The sequence below is a fragment of the Pristiophorus japonicus genome, chromosome 6 (genome assembly GCF_044704955.1).
Source record: "Pristiophorus japonicus isolate sPriJap1 chromosome 6, sPriJap1.hap1, whole genome shotgun sequence".
NCBI lineage: Eukaryota > Metazoa > Chordata > Chondrichthyes > Pristiophoridae > Pristiophorus > Pristiophorus japonicus.
In genome coordinates this window covers 232,266,937-232,291,371 of record NC_091982.1, presented here as the reverse complement: position 1 = coordinate 232,291,371, position 24,435 = coordinate 232,266,937, and the positions used below count along the sequence as shown (strand labels likewise).

General features: G+C 45.0%; 1 protein-coding gene across 3 annotated transcripts in view; it reads right to left on the bottom strand.

The window, feature by feature from the left end:
• Window positions 1-24,435, bottom strand: part of LOC139265987 (glycogenin-1-like) — a 75,835-nt gene that overhangs the window by 31,312 nt on the left and 20,088 nt on the right. For all 3 annotated transcript variants that reach the window (XM_070883676.1, XM_070883677.1, XM_070883678.1), the window contains 2 exons: window positions 21,660-21,834; window positions 15,816-15,978 (listed from right to left, as the gene is read on the bottom strand). In XM_070883676.1, coding sequence (XP_070739777.1) covers window positions 15,816-15,978; window positions 21,660-21,834 — 338 coding nt within the window. The remainder of the gene's footprint in view (window positions 1-15,815; window positions 15,979-21,659; window positions 21,835-24,435) is intronic.

The following is a 24,435-nucleotide window of genomic DNA, read 5'->3' as shown; positions in this document are numbered from 1 at the left end:
TGGACACTTACACTGCCCTAAGTTAGTTTAGTACAACTTTTTTTCTGGCCAAATTGGCATAAATGGTGTAAGTGGCTGGGAATGCTCCCTTTTGAAAAAAAAAACTGACCGAACAAAAAACCTAACTAACTCACTTACACTGGCGCAAATTAAATGGCCATATTTGCAACTATAAAGATGCACCAGAAAAATCAAGTTACACCAAAAAAAAAAAACAGTGCAACTCATGGGGAAATTTGGGCCCAATAAGTAGTGGCCAATCTGCAATGCCAGTTTTACACTCGTGGAGCAAGTTGAAAATCTAGCTCAGTTAACCACGGTATTAAGACTCTTCCATCGCTTGCCATTGCTGATCCAACTAAGCCTATGCTTTTGATTTTTTTCCTCCAAACTCCGTAATGTGTGGATCTGCCGCTAATTATTGGCCGTTTCTGACCTCAAGCCCGAGCGGACATGTACCAAAAAAAAAACACTAGCCTTTTGACAACACAGCAAAAAGATTCATCGGAACAGCCTGAAGCAGGATGTCATTCCAATTAAAGAAGAATCAATGAGTGCACTGAGCAGAAATGAGTTCTAGCCCAGAGATTTCAGGCCTTATCTGATAGGCTGCGCTGTCAACAAAAAGCTTGTTCCTAACCAAAGCATTAACTTTCTGGGAAGCTTATTTTGGCATCCACTTTCCAGGCAATTTGCACATCATGTAAATCCCCAGCCTTGCACACTGCTGCCAGGATCATTTCTGAAATAAGGAGCAAGTTCTTGAAGATAAATTTACAATGAGATTACTGATGGTATTAATGACCGTTGTCCATTATTTTAACTGGTTTGTTTATTTTGTTTCCTTATTGGAAACTGTAACTCCCATTAAAAATCGCTGACAGAAGAATAGTTTCACAGACCATCATTGCCCTCATTTCCTCTAGAGATTCCCCCCCCCCCCCTCCACCCCAAACAGCCTCCAACCTCAATGTCCCCAATCCCTCTTCTACCTTCCCAAGATCAACAACAGGACTGCAGGAGTACACCCATCGTGCCAGCCTGTCCTTGCCCCATGGAACTTGCTTCTTCCCATCTCAACTCTTATTTTTTTTCCTTTCTTTAGTCTCTTCCGACCTACATCCACAACTCTTCCGGTGCCCTCCGCCACTTCACAATTTCCTGGCTCTTTTTCAGCACTGTCGTCCGGTCCCTCCACACCTCCATCCCCAACCGGAGTAGCCCGAGGGTGCTCAGCTTCTTCCATGAACAGAGGCCCAACCAGTTCCCATCCACACCTTCCGCCACCTGGCTGAACTTTCTCTCACATTGAACAACTTTTTCCTTTGACTCCACTCATTTCCTCCAAATAAAAGTTGTTGGTATGAGAACCTATATGGGTCCTAGCTGGGATTATGTAGGATATTCCTTGTTCCAATCCTACTCAGGTCCCTTCCCTCACCTCTTTTTCCAGCACGTTGAAACATAGAAACATAGAAAATAGGAGCAGGCCATTCGGCCCTTCGAGCCTGCACCACCATTCAATAAGATCATGGCTGATCATTCACCTCAGTACCCCTTTCCTGCTTTCTCTCCATACCCCTTGATCCCTTTAGCCGTAAGGGCCACATCTAATTCCCTTTTGAATACATCCAACGAATTGGCCTCAACAACAATTGATAACTGTATCAGTGCTACTTCCTGCTCTCCCCCAAATTGGAAAATGTCATCAACTTTGCTTCCAATTTCCACCCCTCCCTCGCCTTCACTGGTCCATCTCAGACTCTTCCCTTCCTCAACTTCTCTAGCTCCATTTTGGGGGATAGGCCCTCAACCAGTATCTACTCCCACAGCTACCTTGATTACATTTCCACTCACCCAGTTTCCTGCAAGGACTCTATTCCATTCTCCCACTTTCTGCATCACATCTGTTCAGATGATGCCATCTATACCAGTGTTTCTGATATTCTTCCTTTTTAACTCAACTGAGGATTCCCTCCCCACCCCCCCCCACCCCCGTAGTCAACAGGGCCCTTGACTGTGCTTGTCCAAATTCCCACACATCTGCTCTCACACCTTCCCCTTCCTCCCAGGACCACGACAGGGTCCCCCTTGTTCTCACCTTCCACACCACCAGGCTCCATGTCCAATGGATCATCCTCCACCACCTCTAGTGCAATGCCACCACCAAACACATCTTCCTCTCCCCTCATTCCAAAAGGGACCATCATCATCACAGGCAGTCCCTCGAAACGAGGATGACTTGCTTCCACGCCAAAAATGGATGAGTTCACAGGTGTTTCAATCATATTCCAGATCCTGATCTACATCCTAAAGAGTGGAAGATGCTGGTGTGTGGGTTTTTTTAACGTGGGGTGGCCGTTGCACACCAGCCACCACACGGACTTGACAGAGCTAGGTCTTGGTCCAGTGGCAAGGATTACCCAGGACGACTGGAGACCAGCTCTGCTGCACAGACCTAGTGCGCACACATATCGCAGCATGGGCTGGTCAGTGCTGCCCCTGGGCCCTCGGCTCTTCCGGGTCCCAAACTTACATCTCTCCTAGGCCCCAATCACATCCCTCTACAATCTCTCACCAGTGCTCCATGTCATCACCCAAGACACCACTATCAATCATAACCATCATTCCAAGATGAGCTGGTTCTTTAATCTGTGCCAGATGACTTGATCGGCCTGTCATGTTTGAAAACATGTCAGATCAAAAGATATGAGATCTATACACTGTAGCACATAACTTTTGGAATACTTTAGAAATATATAGGATACCAGCCCTTAGATTGAACTGTTGCTGCAATAATCTAATTGTCACCAGTCAGCAATGATAATTTGGAACAACAATATTTGGCCATTAACCTCAGACTCAATCATTACATATGCACATCTTATCAATGACATGTCTGGATTCTCAGCTGAATGTATATCAAAAAGACTGGGTATTTTATGTGTATATCTGATTTTTTTTTTTAAACCTTTCATGTGTTAGTAGTAAAAAAACAATCTAGGGCGGGACAGGAACAGAGAGACTTGGGGGTATGTGTGCACAAATCATTGAAGATGGCAGGGCAGGTTGAGAAAATGGTTAAAAAAGCTTATGGGATCCTGGGCTTCATGCAAAAGCAGAGGTTTGTTTTAAGGAGCATCTTAAATGAGAAGTTTACAGAGGGTGCAAGGTGGGAGGCCAGCCAGAAGCATTAGAGCAGTTAAATCTAGAGATAAAGGCACAGATGAGGGTTTGAGCAGCAGATGAGCTGAGGCAGAGGCAGGTGATGTTAGAGGTAGAAGTAGGTGGTCCTGATGATGGAGAGGATATGGGGTCAGAAGCTCATCTTGAGGTCAAATAGAACACCAAGGTTGCAATGAGTCTGGTTCAGCCTCAGACAATCAATATCATAAATAAATTTAATATGATACAACTCAACAATGATCTTATGTAAATAAAGTTAACTGTGCAGATTTGAAAATAATAACCAGATGCTTTGAATTATTTATTAATGCTAGCTGAAAATCAATATCGACAGATAACTAACATGGGCCCCAAATAACTAGACAGGATCAGGAATGGAGTTCAAAACAACCAAGTGCTATTTGCACAATTAGATTGTCACTTGTGCTACAAACATAGCAATTATACAAAGAAAATGATTCTAGCTCTCTTCACCTCTAGAACACGATGTCAAGACAATCCAGCCCCAAACTGCTAGTTTTCTGGTGCACCTGTGGCAGAATGTGTTGAGACATTCCACCGTATTTCCACCTCTTCCCATCATCAAACTGCGGTACCGTTGCATTAACCAGATCAGTAGAGGGGGCATCGGGGTGGGCCGGGTGAAAGAGAAATCTCGAAAAGGGACCACTCACTCTGTGACACCCTGGTCCACTCTCCCATCACCCCCTATACCTTCCCGTGCAAGCGCCGGAGATGCAACATCTGTGCTTTTACCTCCTCCCTTCCCACCGTCTCGGGCTCCAAAAACCCCTTCCAGCAATTCACTTGTACTTCTTTCAATATAGTATACTGTATTCGCTGTTCTCGGTGTGGTCTCCTCCATATTAGGGAGAGCAAATGCAGATTGGGTGATGGCTTTGCTGAACACCTCCCTTCAGTCCACAAGCATGACCACTAGCTTCCGGTTCCTTGCCACTTTAATTTTACATCCCAGTCCCACTTCTTCAGCTTCCTACACTGTTCCAATGAAGCTCGAGAAACAACTCATCTTTTGATTAGGCACGACCGCCTTCCGGACTCAACACGGATTTCGAGAACTTCAGATCATAACCAGTGCTCCTGTTTTCCCCAGACAGCAGCTCCTCCAGACCCATCTTTAGTTTCATCACCACCCCCTTTTGCCTCGCACCTTCATCCCTTGTCATTTCATCTCTCCTGCCCACCAGCCAATCACAGACCTTCCCTTTTGTTCGTTCCTCCCCTCCCCCTTTCCCTGCCTCTGCACTCGCTTAAAAACCGGTTACATCTCCAACTTCTTCCAGTTCTGACAAAGCGTTAACTCGGTTTCTCTCTTGCTCCACAGATGCTGCCTGACCCGCTGAGTATTTTCGGTTTTTAATATCAGATGAGGGCTGCTAATATGGCCATCAGTAATTTCCAACACAACATTTGTATATATCTTGTATCTAGTGTTTACTTTTTGAATATCCTGATAAAAATGATAACCACCAAATAATATTTGAAGCCTATAAATTAAAAGGTTCCTTTTATTAAAACTTTACTGGAAGATGGCCAGAAAAAGCCAGCTCCGTTTAAACATCCGAATGTTTGTGGATCCTATCATCATCATTATAGGCAGTCCCTCGGAATCGAGGAAGACTTGCTTCCACTCCCAAAGTGAGTTCTTTGATGGCTGAACAGTCTGATACGAGAGCCACAGACCCGGTTACAGGTGGGACAGACATTCGTCGCGGAAGGGTAGGTGGGGCTGGTTTACCGCACGCTCCTTCCGCTGCCTGCGCTTGGCCTCGCCATGCTCTTTACACTGAATCTCAAAGAGCTCAACGCCCTCCCGGGTGGACTTTCTCCACCTCGGGTGGTCTGCGGCCAGGGTCTCCCAGGTGTCAGTGGTGATGTCGCACTTTACCTGGGAGACTTTGAGGGTGTCCTTATAATGTTTCTGCTGTCCTCCTTTGCCATGAAGGCTCGTTTACCATGAAGGAGCTCCGCATAAAACATTTGCTTAGGGAGTCTCGTATCTGGCATGCGAACTATGTGGCCTGCCCAGTGAAACTGATCGAATGTGGTCAGTGCTTAAATACTGGGGATGTTAGCCTGGTCGAGGACACTGATGTTGGTGCGCCTGTCCTCCCAGGGGATTTGCAGGATCTTGTGGAGACATCGTTGGTGATATATCTCCAGTGACTTGATATGTCTTCTGTACATCGTCCATGCCCCAGACCCATAGAGGAGGGCGAGTATTACTACAGCCCTGTAGACCATGAGTTTGGTGGTAGATTTGAGGGCCTGGTCTTCAAACACTCTTTTCCGCAGGCGCCCGAAGGCTGCGCTGGTGCACTGGAGGCGATGCTGAATCTCCGCATCAATGTCTGCCTTTGTTGATAAGAGGCTCCCGAGATATGGGTAATGGTCCACGTTGTCCAAGGCCGTGCCGTGGATCTTGATGATTGGAGGGCAGTGCTGTGCGGCGATGGCAGGCTGATGAAGGACCTTTGTCTTACGGATGTTAAGCGTAAGGTACATGCTTTCTTATGCCTCAGTGAATACATTGACTATACCCTGGAGTTCAGCCTCTGAATGTGCACAGATGCAGGCATCGTCCACATACTGCAGCTCAACGACAGAGGGTGGGGTGATCTTGGACCTGGCCTGGAGGCGGCGTATGTTGAACAGCTTCCCACTGGTTTTGTAGTTTAGTTACACTCCAGCGGGGAGCTCCCATTCTCGGTCACACACGCCCATCTTTTGAACGCTGTGGGAATCCGATCAAAATGTAAAGACAGGGGCAGCGCCTAAAATCCGGAACCCTCGCGACCAAGGCCGTTCCAGATTCCGGACTTTCGATTTGCTTTCCGACGTCACGAATCTGGAAACATCCGAGCCCAGGTTCGGGTATTTCCGGATTTGGGAATGTCAGAAAGGCGGGGGGGGGGAGCTGTTTGGGCCCTCCTGCCCCGCTGAGATGGTGTTCGGGTAGGCCCCCTGCCGAGGGGGTGTTCAGGTGGGCCGACGAGGAGGCCCAAGGTAAAGGCAGCGGTGGGGCCCTCGAGGTTGGTAGGGTCGCCGGGTCCGGACTCCGGAACATTTTACGGATTCCAGACGACCCTGCCAACGATCATCCCAAAGTCTGGATTCCATATTCTTGACGCCGCATCTGTACCTAGATCTGTAAAACGACTTTGTTTCGTAGTTTTAAGAGCCATCCTTGGCAAACAGTTACGTGTGGCTCAAAGCCAACAATTCTGCATGTTGTGTTTAAACTGTATATTGGAGAGGGAAGCTACTTAGCGGTAAAAGAACAGATTACCGGGGAAGCTTATTCTACTTAATGGCACTGTCATTTCAAAAAAAATGTATTAAAGAGCGCTATCTGATTTTTGCCTGGTCCCTCTCAGTCACTCCATCACGACGTGCTGTGCTGGGAACAAGGTGTACTCACGGTGCACAGTTTTCCTTGGCCAACATTATGACTTCATGAACGAGGAATACTTGCCACACCACCCAAGTTCCTGGGCCGCCTCCAAGCAGCAGTTTGAAGCATAAAACACAGCAACATTGCACTAGAGAGAGGGTACAGAGGAGATGTACGAGGATGCTGTCAGGACTGGAGAATTTTGGCTATAAGGAAAGATTGGATAGTTTGGGGTTATTTTCTTTGGAACAGAGGAGACTGAGGGGAGGCCTAATTGAGGTGTATAAAATTATGAGGGGCCTGGATAGGAAGGACCTATTCCCTTAGCAGAGGGTTCAATAACCAGGGGGCATAGATTTTAAGTAATTGGTAGAAGGTTTAGAGGGGATTTGAGGAGAAATCACCCAGAGGGTGGTGGGGGTCTGGAACTCGCTGCCTGAAAGGGTGGTAGAGGCAGAAACCCTCACCATGTTTAAAACGTACTTGGATGTGCACTTGAAGTGCCGTAACCTACAGGGTTACGGACCAAGAGCTGGAAAGTGGGATTAGGCTGGGTAGCTCTTGGTTGGCCAGCACGGACACGATGGGCCAAATGGCCTCCTTCCGTGCTATAAAGTTGTATGATTCTATTGGCAAAGTATAAAAATAATTAAGTGGCAGTCATTAGTATTGCTGGATGTTGCTGGAGGGAAATGGCATTGCTTCACAGAAAAATGGAAGCATACCTTTTTCAGAAGGAATCTAGTGCTCAACAAAGGCAGCCACAGGTGTTTAAACTTTAAATTGTTTAGACATAATTTGTACGCCTCAAACCTTTGATACTTCAAGTTGGCTCACGTAGAAGAGGAAACATCATTTATTCAATCCCAATTAAAATAGCTAGAAAATTCTACATTGCGCAGACAATATGTCACCCGGACCACTTTAGTTATAGAACTTCCACTTAATTATAGCCCGTTCAGAGTGCAAGGCTCATTTCAAGTTGGCTCTTTACACCAGAGTGTGAAAAGGACACAGAGTAGCACAGAAAACAAATGAGCGAATCCACTCCACAGCCCTGCAGGTAGCACATTAATCCATTGAATCAAGCTGTTCTTATTGAGCAATAAAGCTTTATATGAATAGAACCACTGGCCCCAATTACAATGCCTTTGGCATGCACCAGAATTATTGATCTTTCAAAAAGGAACTGCAGAGAGTAAGATTGGGCCAGCCAAATTTCAACGTTATTTCAAAGTGCAGCTTTCTCCTTCAGTAGGACATTGTTGAAGATGACACATTCTGGCTCCTCCGTCCCAATTAAGGGATTGTTTTCCCCTACAAATTGTTGCAAATGATTTCTCTACCACAGTGTTGATGCCCACAGGCTCTGCCATTTCAGCAAGCACCAATTATCAACATTTCAAATTCCTGAGGCAGAGACAAAGGATTGTTGTCTACTGACACTGAAGCGTAGAATTATTGTGCACCAGACTCCACCGTTTCACAGATCTATCAAAACCACAAAGTCTACACTCGCTAGTGTATGGAGCCATGGTGCAATCTTTTGACCACGGCATCTTCCTCCCTCAAAATTCAGCAACTTCCGTCCAGCAGCTTAGTTGCACCACTTCTCATGGTTTCATGTTTCATGCGGAATGTGCTGCATTGCATTTCAACACGGTCTGTGAACTTGAAAGGTTATTGTGCGGGGCTGAGGGAAGGCCCAGCGGGTGGCTGAACATGCTCCACCATAGCTTGGCAAGGGCACAAGTTCATGCCCGGGAGTTCACAGGTGCCACAACATGTTGTCAGGGAGGCGAGAGCAAATGGAGACTTAAGTGTGGTACCAGCCTTGGACCAGTGAAATGGTGCAATGCTCAGTAAGGGAGAGGGGAAGGGGGAAACAATGGACAGGTAGAAACATCGAAAATAGGTGCAGGAGTAGGCCATTTGAGCCTGCACCACCATTCAATATGATCATGGCTGATCATTCACCTCAGTACCCCTTTCCTGCTTTCTCTCCATACCCCTTGATCCCTTTAGCCATCAGGGCCATATCTAACTCCCTCTTGAATATATCTAACAAACTGGCATCAACAACTCTCTGCGGTAGAGAATTTCAGAGGCTAACAACTCTCTAAGAGTGAAGAAGTTTCTCCTCATCTTGGTCCTAAATGGCTTACCCCTTATCCTTAGACTGTGACCCCTGGTTCTGGACTTCCACAACATCGGGAATATTCTTCCTGTATCTAACCTGTCCAGTCCCGTCGGAATTTTATATGTTTCTATGAGATCCCCTCTCATTCTTCTAAATTCCTGTGAAAATAAGCCTAGTCGATCCAGTCTTTCTTCATATGTCAGTCAATCCTGCCATCCTGGGAATCAGTCTGGTGAACCTTTGCTGCACTCCCTCAATAGCAAGAATGTCCTTCTTCAGATTAGGAGACCAAAACTGTACACAATATTCCAGGTGTGGCCTCACCAAGACCTCCCTGTTCCTATACTCAAATCCTCTCGCTATGAAGGCCAACATGCCATTTGCCTTCTTCACCGCCTGCTGGACCTGCATGCCAACTTTCAATGACTGATGTATAATTGCCATGGCACCAACATGCAATGTCATGAAATAATATGATGTTGATTGGCACTAGTATCTTTCATTTGTTTTAGTTCAAAATTTGTTCCAGGATGTGGACGTCACTGGTGAGGCCAGCATTTATTTCCCATTACTAAAGTATCAACCAAGGTGCAAAGAGGCCAGCTCTCCCTTACATAAATGTTGAATTGATTTGGACATCCTGTTGACTCAAGAGAAGCAACAACAAAGGCTGTTCTACGCTACTGAATCATTAATGCAAGTGCCAGTACTACTCCCTTTAAAGAGGAAGCACAATTTCCATTTACATTTATAACTAAAGTTACTTCATACCCAAGTTGCCTAATCTTCTGGAGTTCTGTCTGTACCTTATAATTACAGCAAGAGCGTTTCAACTGCCACCAGAAATGTTAGTCGTGTGACAAGAGCGATCATTTCGATATGGCTACTACATAGTGTTGGACATCGTGGAGAATTAAAAGTTTAACAGTGGAACTTTGATGCATCATGCGACAATAGGCTTTGAAGCATCGAGAGAAGAAGGCATAGCTTGTCTTCTGATATGTAAAGTGCTTGTGCAGAGAAATACATGACAGTATTACACAGTGTTAGCTGTGGCTCAGTGGGCAGCACTCGTGCCTCGAGTCAGAAGGTCGTGGGTTCAAGTCCCACTCCAGCGACTTGAGCACAAAAATCTAGGCTGACACTCCAGTGCAGTGCTGAGGGAGTGCTGCACTGTCGGAGGTGCTGTCTTTCGGCTGAGATGTTGAACCAAGGTCCCGTCTGCTAATGTGGATGCAAAAGATCCCATGGCCACTATTTTGAAGAAGAACAGGGTGTTCCTGGCCAATATTTATTCCTCAATCAACAGAACAAAAAAAATTCTGGTCATTATCACATTGCTGTTTGTGGGAGCTTGCTGTGCCTATTGTCGCATGATGCATCAAAGTTCCACATTACAACAGTGACTACACTCCAAAAGTACTTCATTGGCTGTAAAGCGCTTTGAAATTTCCCAAGGTCGTGAAAAGCGCTACAATAATGCAAGTTTTTTTCTTTCTTTTGGAATGATATGAACCATGAGTGATTAAAATGTAACTTCAGGGGCTAGGATAATAAACAACGGGAAAGGTTTCAATTACTTACAGTATGGAACAATAATGGTTAATAAGATTATTCCTCACCAATGGCAGTAACGGTTACATCAAGAAGTCCTGTTTAGGGGAAGTAGGTTTGGAGTAAGTAACTACATTCATCATCATCATAGGCAGTCCCTCGGAATCGAGGAAGACTTGCTTCCACTCTTGAAGTGAGTTCTTTGGTGGCTGAACAGTCCAATACGAGAGCCACAATCTCTGTCACAGGTGGGACTGATAGTCGTTGAGGGTAAGAGAGGGTGGGACAGGTTTGCCGCATGCTCCTTCCGCTGCCTGCGCTTGCTTTCTGCATGCTCTCGCCATTGAGACTCGAGGTGCTCAGCGCCCTCTCGGATGCACTTCCTCCACTTAGGACGGTCTTGGGCCAGGATTTGAGCACAAGTAACTGCAACTGCTACATGCATAGACTGTCTTCAAAGGATTTAGGAATAGATACGTTATGAGTCTTATCTGTGACATGTACCTTTGATGCAGACTAATTATGGTGAATAAAGGAGCACTGTGTTCAGCATTTCTTCAGAGGGCTCGAAAGGTAGAATGTGAAGTCGAAAAGCCACTCTGTGTACAGTTAGGCTGATCAGCTGTACTGTGCATCAAGAAAGCCTGTCCCATATACTCCACCACGGAGCTGTCTCATGCTAACTTGAGACGTGTTGTGGTGAACCAGAGGAGGAAGGAGGTTGACTGCTGACACATGGATCTGAAAGGTATTATATAGAGGGAAATAAACCCACTATGTCAATTAGCAATGAACGGGACGGACTTCTTAGTAAGCCAACAAGAGCCATCTCATTGTTTATCCAGTGCATACGGTGGGGGGGATTTGAGACTTTGGGGAACAGTGTAACAGACAATATTGGATTGGCTTTCCATTATACACCGCTCCTGAGCTTTCTTTCCAGTGAAGTCAGCGAGGCTTCCAACAGCCGATCCTGTATCACCCGTTTTACACCAATTGGCAAAAGTTCAAATGAGCCCAGTGTGTTTTTGCAAGGCCACAATTGTGACATACTCCTCTACTACACTGCTTGCCCGATACATTAATGGAATTTAGCCTCTTCATACCTGCAATATTGGTAATCGGAAAGTTGGTGAAAAGTTGCAGAACCCAATGGTTCAATAAGTTAATTGCTAGAATTATGGTCCAGAAATTCCTCTGGGGGTCTTCCTACAGGCAACTGCCTCCTCGTTGGATATTTTTTTACGAATTTACCTGGTGGTCTAGGAAGCGCCCCGATTTCCGATGGGGAGGCCTTCTCCTCCCACGCGGCGAAGCGCGCTCCCGCCCAGAGGGTTCCGACGCAGAAGATGCAGTCGCGTGTGACTGCTCAGCCAATCAGGTAAGTATTTCACAGGTTCCCATTAATAGCACTGAGACGCGCAAATCTACCAGTTCTCAGTGCTATTAATGGGAACAAAAGCAATCACACAAAATAATAACAGACCACACACATTTAAAATTAATTGAAATTAAAGTTATTGTCTTATAAAAATAAAATAAAATCCCGATTTTTAAAAAAGTTCTTTTTAAATCATGGTTAAAATTAAACTTACCATAGTGGGGAGGGTTTTTAAACAATAAACTGTGTGTTTATAATTTTATTTTAATATGTTTTTGTATGTTTTAAAACACATGCGCCTGTAACAGTCGGCTAAATGCCTGCTTTTTCAGGAGCAAGAGTTTTGAGGACATTTGTCGGGCAAGATATGGGTAAATCCCGCAATCTTACCCGTACAAATGTCCTCGTTCCCGATCTGGCTACGATCAGTCAGGCTCCAGCTTGACAGATCGGAAAAGCCGGTTTTCAGCGCATGCGCATTGTGCGCCGAAAACCGGCTTTTTCGATGCCTTGCGGGTCTGTAAACACTTCATACGCGCGCGGGACATCGGAATTTCCACACCAATGTTTTTAGGGTTAAGCAAGTTAGCGATAATCCACTCCATAGATAGCATTTATGGCAGAGCAGGCTCGAGGGGCTAGATAGCCTATTCCTGTTCCTAATTCTTATGTTCTAATTCTTATGTTTAAATGTACCTGAAGCATCTTCTGGATGGACTAGAACGCTTTAGATATTTCAAAAGGATACCAACTTCCTAAGTTTAATTTGCAACTCTTAGGATACTTTCACACTTCATTGAGGCCAAGATCAGATCAGCCATGATCTTATCGAATGGCGAAGCAGGCTCAAGGGGCCAGGTGGCCTACTCCTGCTCCTATTTCTTGTGTTCATCCATCAAACTCATTCTCGACTTTGGAGTGCAGTGGCGTTTCCAGCAATTTCTTGGCGAGGTTGCTTGTACTCAAAATACTTCGACATAAAAACATTTTTAACATTGTCTCCAGGAGATGCAACCTATCGAGGGATCCACCTTGGTCAAGAGTCTCACCGCTCCTTACCCTTTGGGGTCTGAACGGCAGAGGACCACATTTACACGCAGATCTCCATTTCAGACCCAAAACCACGAGGTGCTGGGGAAAGGGGGGTGGGCGAGGGGGTCCAGAGCAAGGTCTGGAGCTCACTTTGATCTTTCACTAACTCCCATTTAAGCACCATCTTTAGTGTCGCTACAAAGCTAGTGGGAATGTGAATGCACCCGAAAAGGAGATGTAGTACTGGTCAGTGTTATTGCGAGATTGTGTGTTTAATCAGTGCGGATTTCAAATCTTTATTCTTTTAGTAGGCTAGAGAATTTGGGCGCCAATCTGTTGAGTTTAGAACCCGATTTAAATGTACTCAGCCTGATCAGATAACATCTACTTTCGGATCAGTGGTGGTGCCAATAAGTCTGCCAATTAAAATATATAATTTACAAAGAATAGCTCTCCTATCGCGCAAACATTTGAATGTACACTATGTACACGACTGCTGTGTGCTTCTGTCCACTTATAGCTTAACCCTATTTCTTAGGCAGTGGCAAACATAATGGACTCACAACACCCAATTGTATTGACTTAGAGGGAGGTGGGAACTGCTGTAATTCAGAGTCAGAAACAATATTCGTTGAAAGCAGAGTCTCCAAGGAACTTTCATTTAGGACCCGTCAAGAAGCATGGAGGAATTGGAGCCCTGATGCTTCTCCGCTGTTTTGCCCAGGCGTGTGTCCAGGCCGCAGAATCTCCACGTTTGTTGGGCCGGTTCATTGTCATGATACAATCACATCTCTAACACAGACCTGTCTCACTGGGAAACAGGGATGGGATGGGAACACGCAATGGCCAACAACTGCAGGATTCGTTGCCAGCCTTCGGCCCTGCTGGCTGCTTTTAGCAGCAGCAAGAATGGCTCCAGACGGGAAAATCGGCAGAGAGCCTGAAAGAGACAGGTTGTCTTGGCCTTTTATAGCCTCCCTTGCCTTAGTGCTTGGCCACTTTGGACCCTCTTATTTTGAGGTTTTCAAGCTCAAGGTTTAATGCAAGTTTCTTCAGGTGCCTCTGAAAACAGGTCCCTTTCCATCCTGGTGTTGACAGTCAGGCAGCTAGAGGTGCAGGCCCACAGCGGCCCTGGAAATCCTGGCGCAACTTAAAAAGGGACAGAGACCCAGCATAACTGGCATCGCCGCATCGTCTGGGAAAGACACGTTCCCCAGGAGAGCGAGAGCGACATACAGACTGAGAGCGTGCGAGAGAGTGTGCACAAGAGCCACAGAAAAGAGAGACACACAGTTAGAGAGAGAGACACACAAAGAGAGCAACACAAAGCGCGAGAGATATCGCATCCATTGTATTAACAGGCAATGAAATGCATTTTCGTGTTCCCCAAACTTTAAACATTTGATCACTTACTTCGTCTTTATATTTTTGACTGCAGTATTATTGCCATTTGCAAATGTGCTTATTTGGAGAAGAGATTTCATGAGAAATCTAAAGGGATTTAGTCAACTTTCTTTATATAGTTATGGCTGGAGCAGGATAAGCCTGGAGCACTTAAGGCCTTGATTCACAACTTTATTTATAGTTAGTCCTTTTATAGCGTTTACTTAGGTACTCCCTGCATTTCCATCATCAAACCATTGTGTCTGTGGGACTGTGTCACAAAAACTTTATGAATAGACCATACTGTTTTGCCAATATGTCATGTTCACCTTTGAAATAAGCGTGTTTATATACTGCAAGGAGTCTCCTCAAATGTTTAACACTATGCAAGTCCAAGTTTGAAATTAACTGGAAGTTATTACCACTAGCTATCTTCCTAATTAAGGTTAGGACATTTAAACTATTGGCAACTGGTAAATACCTGGGTGAGGGGAGCAGACATTTACTGCCAACCATACATCACTCTCTGGCCAGGAAAATAAAACAGAACTTTGCATTTTTACATTAAAGAACCAGCAGAATAATTGGCTCGCTTCCAACATCCAAAGTGATTAGAAATGAAGTATAACTTAAGCTCTTCAACATTTGACTGCCTGGGAACTATTTATGCTTTAAATATTACCAAAGTTTTGCTTTGTACCAGCTGCAGTTATACTGCACCTAGTGCAACGTTAAAATGATCCCAAGCCCGCAACCTTTACCACCTAAAACACGAAGGCAGAATATTATCTGAATGGTGGCAGATTAGGAAAAGGGGAGGTGCAACGAGATCCAGGTGTCATGGTAATTGAAAGTTGGCATGCAGGTACAGCAGGTGGTGAAGAAGGCAAATGGCATGTTGGCCTTCATAGCTAGGGGATTTGAGTATAGGAGCAGGGAAGTCTTACTGCAGTTGTACAGGGCCTTGGTGAGGTCTCATCTTGAATAGTCTGAGGAAGGACATTCTTGCTATTGAGGGAGTGCAGCGAAGGTTCACCAGACTGATTCCCGGGATGGCAGGACTGACATATGAGGAGAGACTGGATCGACTGGGCCTATATTCACTGGAGTTTAGAAGAATGAGAGGGGATCTCATAGAAACATATAAAATTCTGATGCAGGAAGAATGTTCCCGATATTGGGGTTATCCAGAACCAGGGGTCACAGTCTAAGGATAAGGGGTAAGCCATTTAGGACCGAGATGAGGAGAAACTTCTTCACTCAGAGTTGTTAACCTGTGGAATTCTCTACCGCAGAGAGTTGTTGATGCCAGTTCATTAGATATATTCAAGAGGGAATTAGATATGGCCCTTATGGCTAAAGGGATTAAGGGGTTTGGAGAGAAAGCAGGAAAGGGGTACTGAGGTGAATGATCAGCCATGATCTTATTGAATGGTGGTGCAGGCTCGAAGGGCCGAACGGCATACTCCTGCACCTATTTTCTATGTTTCTATGTTTCGAGAAGGACAAGGGCAGCATATGAATGGGGGCAGCATGTGAATGGGAACACCACCACCTCCAAGTTCCTCATCACGACTTAGGACATGTATCACCGTTTCTTCAGGTCGCTGGGTCAAAATGCTGGCCAGCGAGATACATTAGTACAAAGACCATTGGTTGCAATATCTAGTAAAAGGAGCCAGAGAGACAACATACAAGGCTTTCTTTCTGGCAATGAAACATACCGTCGAAGCTGCCCTCTTCTGTCGAAACCTGTAACAGTTCATTGTAGGTTGCAATGGAAGGCCGGTAAACAAAAACTCCTGTATTGAAACAATCCGGCCAACCAGGATCCGGTGCCGCAGACAACTCTTCCCTTTCAAAGAGTTCGTCAATGTTGCATAATACCTATTAAAGAATCAGAAGCACTGGTTACAGAAAATATTCATGGCCCTTCCAAAACAAAACTGTGAAAGTACTTGAAGGAAAAAAGTTAACAGGGATATGGAGGCAGAGCCAGGGAGTGGGAATAATTGGATCGCTCTTTCTAAAGAGCTGGCACAGGCACGATGGGCTGAATGGCCTCTGCGATGTTTTGGGCCTAGTTTCCACTTTTTCCTCAAAATGGGCGATAGAGGTCCGTTTTGGGCGATAGATGGGCCTTAGATGGGCGATGTTAATTGGAAAGTCTAGCCCAAAGATTCTATGTACTTGAACAACATGTAAAATCATTTGAGAATGGCAGCATTATAAACTGGTTAGCGCTCTCCTTTTACACCCAAGGTGGCAACTACTGAAGAAAGGTTCAAGTGAGCTTACTCAAAAAGGTACGCGAGTTAATGCACACCGACAGTACAAAGTGAACTACAAACTGTGCCAATGTGCACCTGACAGTGACTTGACATTTCAGAAACACCTGTTAAGGCTGTAAGTGGATAAAGTACAGTATTCAGCAAGCCACATCTTTGAAATCATTAGGCTACACTATCTTATTGCTGTGTGTGGGATCCAAATTACAACAGTGATTACACTTCAAAACGGCTTGAGACCATGAAAGACATGATATAAATACAAGTTCTTTCTTTACGCAGTTAATTTTACAGCAGTCAGACACTTTGAAGAGAAGCTCTAAAACATAACTGAAGACAAACTGTGGTGTCTCCAGACACAAGAAATAAGCAATTTTAGGGTTCCTGTAGCCACATGAATGGATGCAAGGAATTCTAATGTGCTGTCTAATGGAGCTGTTGGAATTCAGTTGAAAGCAATGAGAATTAGTTCATTTGGAGGTGACTTGTTTGGCAAACTGACAACAGACAAATCTTCCCACCCCAATTATAGCAACAGCAAGTGGAACTCTACCCTATCATTTCTCATGTCTTTGGCCTACAGTTAACCACATGACTAAACTACTGAAATTAACCCTTCGAATTGACATACCCTTTCCTATTCTCAAAATTGGAATGCGTCAGAGAAACTGCAGAATGCTAAAGCATCTGCTGGTTTCATCCAGTCCTTCAAATGCATTTCATAGCAATACAAACAAGCTAGATAGAATGTGCGATGGTTGAGGGAATACTCTAGAATATATAATGGCACTATCCAAGAGTACTTATTTCCAAAAATTATATTTAGAAATGTTATCACATTATTACTGGTCTCCCAAATTAGTTTGAGACTGGAACACTGAAACTTGCTCAGTCATTTGGCTGATGGGATCCTAGGCCAAAGAATAAAGTTGTTGGGCTGAATATTAGCTCAGAGCCAGGGAGAGAGCAGGAGATGGCGGGGGGGGCTGTTTGAAGGTCAGGAAACCTGGAAGTGCAAGTTTCCCGAAGGCTAGGACGTTTTTGTGTAGGTTTTTCCTGCACACAGCCAGCCTGATTGATAGGCTGACTGCTCGTTGGGAAAGCCTGCAACACAAGGCCACAGCCAAGCTGGTCTGGGAGAGGGTAGGTCTAGTGGTGGTGGGGGAAAAGAGAAAGAGGTCGTGTGGGGGGCGGGGCTTTCACTGGGTATCTTGTTGGACCTGGAGAACGTACTCCTGCTCCTCCTGGCCCACAAGTCACTTACCTTCAGTGCTGGTCAACTCTCTTCACCTGCCGGGTTCCCCCGAGGTCTGGGAAACCCAGCCGACTGTGGTTAAAAATAGAATGACTGTTAAGTATAGGCATACAACCTCATTAAAATATTTAACTACCCAACCCGCCTTCTGCAAGCCTGTTGGTCAGCCACCCCTTATCCCAGCTCCAATAAAACCGCAATTGGGTGGGTTGGGTTCCGGTTTTAGCTTTTAAAACACCCCCATCCGAACCAAACCCACCCACTTTTGGGGGTTAAAATTCTCCCGTTGTGTTTCCACAACACAACTTTACAAAAAAAGGTGGCGGCCTTGATTATGAGGGGGGAAAGTGAACTCTAGAAAAGCTTAGCTTCTTGGATCGGATTCAAATAGAATTTCAATCAAAACATGTTAGGCATTCATTCCCATTTAAGATACGGCAAGTTACGGTTTCTCGATATATTAGATATACTGACACAGAAAATCATGTTCTACAGGTAAGTTTAATCATTTTCTTGTAAATTTGGTCTTGGCATTAAAAGTGCCAAGTCTGCGGTTACTTCAAGCTCCCTTTCAAATTCTAAAATCTGCATTAATTCAATCCCTTCGTTCTGCCCCAAAATGTAGGGTCAGTTCTGACTACGGGTCATCGACCTGAAACGTTAACTCGGTTTCCCCCCACAGATACTGCCTGACCCGCTGAGATTTCCAGCATTTTCGGTCTTTATTATATAATACAGGTTGAACCTCCCTTATCCGGAACTCCCTTATCTGGCACCACCCCTCGTCCGGCACCATTCCCGGCCGCCGGGTGGTACATGCACAGCGCTTCTCGGGTCCCGCCGGCCCATATTGGGGCCGCCGACCTCCTGCCCGCCTGCCCTCGGGCCAATGACCTCCCCTCATTCGGCACTGGGCAGGTCCCGAGGGTGCCGGACAAGGGAGGTTCAACCTGTATATGTAGAACTTTACATTTGTTAGTATTCATTTAAATTTGCCATTTCTCTGCTCAGTTGCACAAGAGATCTAAATCTTGCTGTAAAGCCATAATCACATTCCCCTGCCCTTACTGTACACCCTATTTTAGTATCATCTGCAAACTTAAGAAGCTGATCATAGTTTACAAAACTGACCTGCATACAGAAACCAACAAGTGGACAAGCAGTGATGCCTATGGTACACCGCATCACACCTTTCCCTTATCTGACACAGCGGCCTCGATTCCCCCTCTTCCCCACCCCCCCCGCCCCCGCCACCCTCCAGACAGACGAGGGTAGGGGTGGAGGAGATTTTTACAAAAACGGAACAGACTCCATTCCTGTCCATTTAAATTCATACAAACCAAAAGCAGGCCGTCGGCGCAACTTTAAATCCGATTTCATATCCAGTTCCAAATTCTACTTTGCATTCCCACAGATTTTTTAGTTTAGCCTTTCAAATGGGGCAGTCGCATATCTTCTGGCCCTCCGAAATCGTAGAGCCCTAGACGATCTTTTATTTGCCAATCCATAGTATGATTTATTATGCTAAAGACAGGTCAGCCAGTGACTCAGTGGGCAGCACTCTCGCCTCGGAGTCAGAAGGTTGTGGGTTTAGGTCCCACTCCAAAGCCTCGAGCACATAAATCTAAGCTGACACGCCAGTGCGGTGCTGAGGGAGTGCTGCACTGTTGGAGGTGCCATCTTTCGGATGAGATATTAAACCGAGGGTCATAGAAACATTGAAAATAGGTGCAGGAGTAGGCCATTCGGCCCTTCGAGCCTGCACCACTATTCAGTATTATCATGGCTGATCATACAACTTCAGTACCCCATTCCTGCTTTCTCACCCTACCCCCTGATCCCTTTAGCCGTAAGAGCCACATCTAAACTCCCTTTTGAATATATCTAATGAACTGGCCTCAACAACTTTCTGTGGTGGAGAATTCCACAGGTTCACAATTCTCTGAATGAAGAAGTTTCTCCTCATCTCAGTCCTAAATGGCTTACCCCTTATCCTTAGACTGTGACCCCTGGTTCTGGACTTCCCCAACATCGGCAACATTCTTCCTGCATCTAACCTATCCAATCCTGTCAGAATTTTATGTGTTTCTTATGAGATTCCCTCTCATTTTTCTAAATTCCAGTGAATACAAGCCTAGTTGATCTAGTCTTTCTTCATATGTCAGTCCTGCCATCCCGGAAATCAGTCTGGTGAACCTTCGCTGCACTCCCTCAATAGCAAGAAGGTTAGGAGACCAAATTTGCACACAATACTCAAGGTGTGGTCTCACCAAGGCCCTGTACAGCTGCAGTAAGACCTCCCTGCTCCAATACTCAAATCCCCTCGCTATGAAGTCCATCATGCCCTTTTTTATTTTTACATCACACAGGGATGCACAATTGTTGTAGTTCATCCATGTGATATTTAAATGTCTGCCATTGCCTATCCACCGTCAACCCTTTAAGTATCATTCTCCAGTCTCTCCTAGCCAATTCACATCTCATACCATCGAAGTTTCATTTCTTTAAGTTCAGGACCCTAGTCTCTGAATTAACTGTGTCACTCTCCATCTTAATGAAGAATTCTACCATATTATGGTCATTCTTCCCCAAAGGGCCCCGCACGACCAGATTGCTAATTAATTCTCTCTCGTTGCACAAGACCCAATCTAGGATGACCTGCTCTCTAGTTGGTTCCTTGACATATTGGTCTAGAAAACCATCCCTTATACATGCCAGGAGATCCTCCTCCACCACATTGCTACCAGTTTGGTTAGCCCAATCAATATGTACATTAAAGACACCCATGATAACTGCTGTACCCTTATTGCACCCGTCCCTAATTTCCTGTTTGATGCCATCCCTAACCTCCCTACTACTGTTTGGTGGTTTGTACACAACTCCCACTAATGTTTTCTGCCCTTTGGTGTTTCGCAGCTCTACCCATATAGATTCCACATCACTCACGCTAATGTCCTTCCTTACTATTGCGTTAATCTCCTCTTTAACCAGTAACGCTACTCCTTTTCCTTCCTGTCTGTCCTTCCTGAATATTGAATACCCCTGGATGTTGAGTTCCCAGTCTTGGTCACCTTGGAGCCATGTCTCCATAATCCCAATTACATCATATTCGTTAGCAGCTAACTGCGCAGTCAATTCACCCACCTTATTACGAATGCTCCTCGCATTGAGAGTCAGAGTCTTCAGGCTTGTTTTGTTAACACTCTTTGTCCTTTTAGAATTATGTTGTAATGTGGCTCTTTTTGATTTTTGCCCTTGATTTCTCTGCCCTCCACTCTTGCCTTTCTCCTTCCTACTTTTGCTTCTGCCCCCTTTTTACTTCTCTCTGCCTCCCTGCATAGATTCCCATCCCCCTGCCATTTTAGTTTAAACCCTCCCCAACAACACAAGTAAACACTCCACCTAGGACATCGGTTCCGGTCCTGCCCAGTTGTATACCGTCTGCCCTCTCAGGTGGGCGTAAAAGATCCCACTGCACTATTTTGAAGAGGAGCAGGGGAGTTATCCCCGGTGCCCTGGCTGATATTTATCCCTCAATCAACATCAGTAAAAACAGATTATCTGGTCATTTTCACATTGCTGTTTGTGGGAGTTGCTGTGCGCAAATTGGCTGTCACGTTTCCTACATTACAACAGTGACTATGTTTCAAAAAGTACTTCATTGGCTGTAAATGCTCTTTGGGACGTCCGGTGGTCGTGAAAGGCACTTTATAAATGCAAGTCTTTCTTTTTGCTATTTCTGTACAGTTACTCCTCCAACTTGGTCTTAAATAGAATATCTCAATTCCAGGACAGGTTGGTTTCCTGGATTCAGGCTGCCATAGTTAACATGAAAACACAAATCTGTCCAGAGCTATTATAAGGACTACTAGGGCTTAATCACGTCATGTAACACGAGCAGCCAGGAGCAACGTCTGGATACTGTATAAACTAAATGTGAATGCTTAAGCTGCTCTTGGCTGGCATTGGTGACATTTTACAAGACTGAAGTCATCTACCCCAATATCTGGAAACCCCTCACTTACCAACGTGTCTGCATCCATGAATATACATTTGGAATAGCGTGTGAGAGCCCAACAGTGCAGCTTTGTAAACGTCACGCCCAGTTCAGGCCTCTTGATCATAGCTAAGTGAGCGGAATCCTTGCTTTCGAGTACATCCACTAAAATAACCTCATCAAAGATTCTTTCCAGCACAGCCCTAGAGAAATAGGGACAGGTTTCAAAACAATAAAACACACATTTTGAATTTCAGATGTTAATGGAATTGCCAGAGGCAATTTGTATTGTATTCAACTCTGATGTGGTGCCGAATGAAATGCAACGTTTTCAATGAACCCCCCCACCCCGGTCCTTTGCTCTAAATAGATATGTCAACCAATCTCGTAAAGTACCAGAGAAGTATTTGTCCTCATGAGTTTAAGAATCAATCAGTTACACTTTAAGTTTCAAGTAAGCCAGAGGAAAAAAATTGCCTTAACTGCTCGACTTGCGTCTATACATGAGGTCTAAAGGAGGTTATGGAGTTACAGACCATTACCCTCATTAAAAGACCATCCTCCTCTGGGAATTCATCCACGTGTGATTTCTCCAGTCTGGAAACAGCAAGACATGGCTACTAGATTATAGTCAAAGCCTGTGGCTTTTCTAGTTGTGAGATAAGAGTTTCCATGTATTGGTACAGGTTTGATAACCAATCTGGGTAGAGTCTCACATGTGAAGTTCTTGAACCGGCAGTGTGCTGATGGAACCACATGCTAATGGCAGCATGGAACAGGAGCCGATCTCAGACTCGGAGAAACTGTTGCTTATAGTGGACTGTAAGAGTCAAATCCGCTCACCCTGGAATTAATGCAGGTTCTTATTCTATTTCGTCCATCATGCTTCCATAAGGAAACAGTCTGTTTCATCATGGACAATGTCCATGGAGTCAACCAACCTTATGAGATGTCTCCAAACCCTTAACTGCTCAAATTGCATCTATACAGGAGTCTAAAGAAGGTTACGGAGTTACAGATCATTACCCTCATTAAAAGACTATCCTCCTAAAATAATGAAGCAAAAATCCATAATATCAACCCAAAACTAAATTAACTCTGAACAGTTGCATTGCACTGATAACACATCAATGGCCCAATCCGATAACAATGAAGAACCAGTCTGTAAATAATTTGATTATAAAATCAATCCTTAAAAAGCTTTAATCCTGAATGCTGTGTGGCACCTGGTAAAGTGTGACATCCACACCGACACCTGTGAGTTCCTGGCCGAAGATTGCCCTAAGTGGAGGAAGTGCATCCGGGAGGACGCTGAGCTCTTCGAATCTCAACGCCGCGAGCGTGAAGAGGTCAGGCGCAGGCAGCGGAAGGAGCGTGCGACAAACCAGTCCTTCCTCCGACGAATGTCTTCCTTGATTCCGAGAGACTGCCTATGAATGAATGGTGGCACTTTCTATTTGAGCGCATAATTTAGGCTGATTCTAGAACAACAATAAGGGAGTGTTACATTGTCAGAGGCACTGTTCTTTGGATAAGGTACTCCTTTGAAGAACAGAGTTCTATTGAATAATATTCCTCCTTTGATCAACAGCACCAATAAATAAAGATGTATTCAGCAGATTACTGTGGTGATTGTGCTGGTGCTGAATGGTTGCCTATAATAAGCGTCATTGCACTCCACATATAATTCATTATGTAATCACTTTGCGACACATTTAAATCAATGTCATTTAGGGCGCTAAATAAATACAAGGATTTCTTCAATCAAATGCTAGCCACATCCTTTTCATCAAAAGGAGACATTTCTACTCCTGCGGAGGTGTTCTAACTTTGTATCCTGTTGTTCAGCAATCATCATCATAGGCAGTCCCTCGGAATCGAGGAAGACTTGCTTCCACTCCTAAAATGAGTCCTTAGGTGGCTGAACAGTCCAACATGAGAGCCAAAGTCCCTGTCACAGGTGGGACAGATAGTAGTTGAGGGAGGGGGTGGGTGGGACTGGTTTGCCGCATGCTCCTTCCGCTGATTGCGCTTGATTTCTGCATGCTTTCGGCGATGAGATTCAAGGTGCTCAGCGCCCTCTCGGATGCACTTCCTCCACTTAGGACAGTCTTGGGCCAGGGACTCCCAGGTGTCGGTGAGGATGTTGCACTTTATCAGGGAGGCTTTGAGGGTGTCCTTGTAAAGTTTCCTCTTCCCACCTTTGGCTCATTTGCCGTGAAGGAGTTCCGAGTAGAGCACTTGCTTTGGGAGTCTCGTGTCTGGCATGTGGACTATGTGGCCTGCCCACCAAGCAATAACACCAAGTTCAATAACCTTGCTTACTCATCAGTTTCAAGACCTGAATCATGTCCAATCTATCAAGCACACGTCCAGCGGTGTAACTATCTCCTGCATGTCCCAGAAATATCTTTGTTGCTCTTCTCTAAAATTTCTCTCCAGTCCATTCATCTCTATTAAAATATATGCATCTTTTCTTAACCCACTGAACCAGTCTAGATCCTGTCAGTTTTGGCAAAGGTGGTGGAGGTGAACGATTCAGTTCTGAAAGGAATTTAGCAGTACACCAGATGGGTAAGGCATGAGACCTCGATGATGGGAGTTCCTCGGCTGTTGAAGGATGTCACCGGTAGCAGAGGCTACAACCACAATGGTTAATCCTCTTTAGATAAATGGACTGGAAGGTAGAAAATGCAACAGTTCTGTTTCAGGAGTGAGGAGACAAATAATCTGGGTAACTACAGATCATTTAATCTAATGTCAGTCATGGGCAACCTTGTATCCAAATTCAACATTAAATTAAT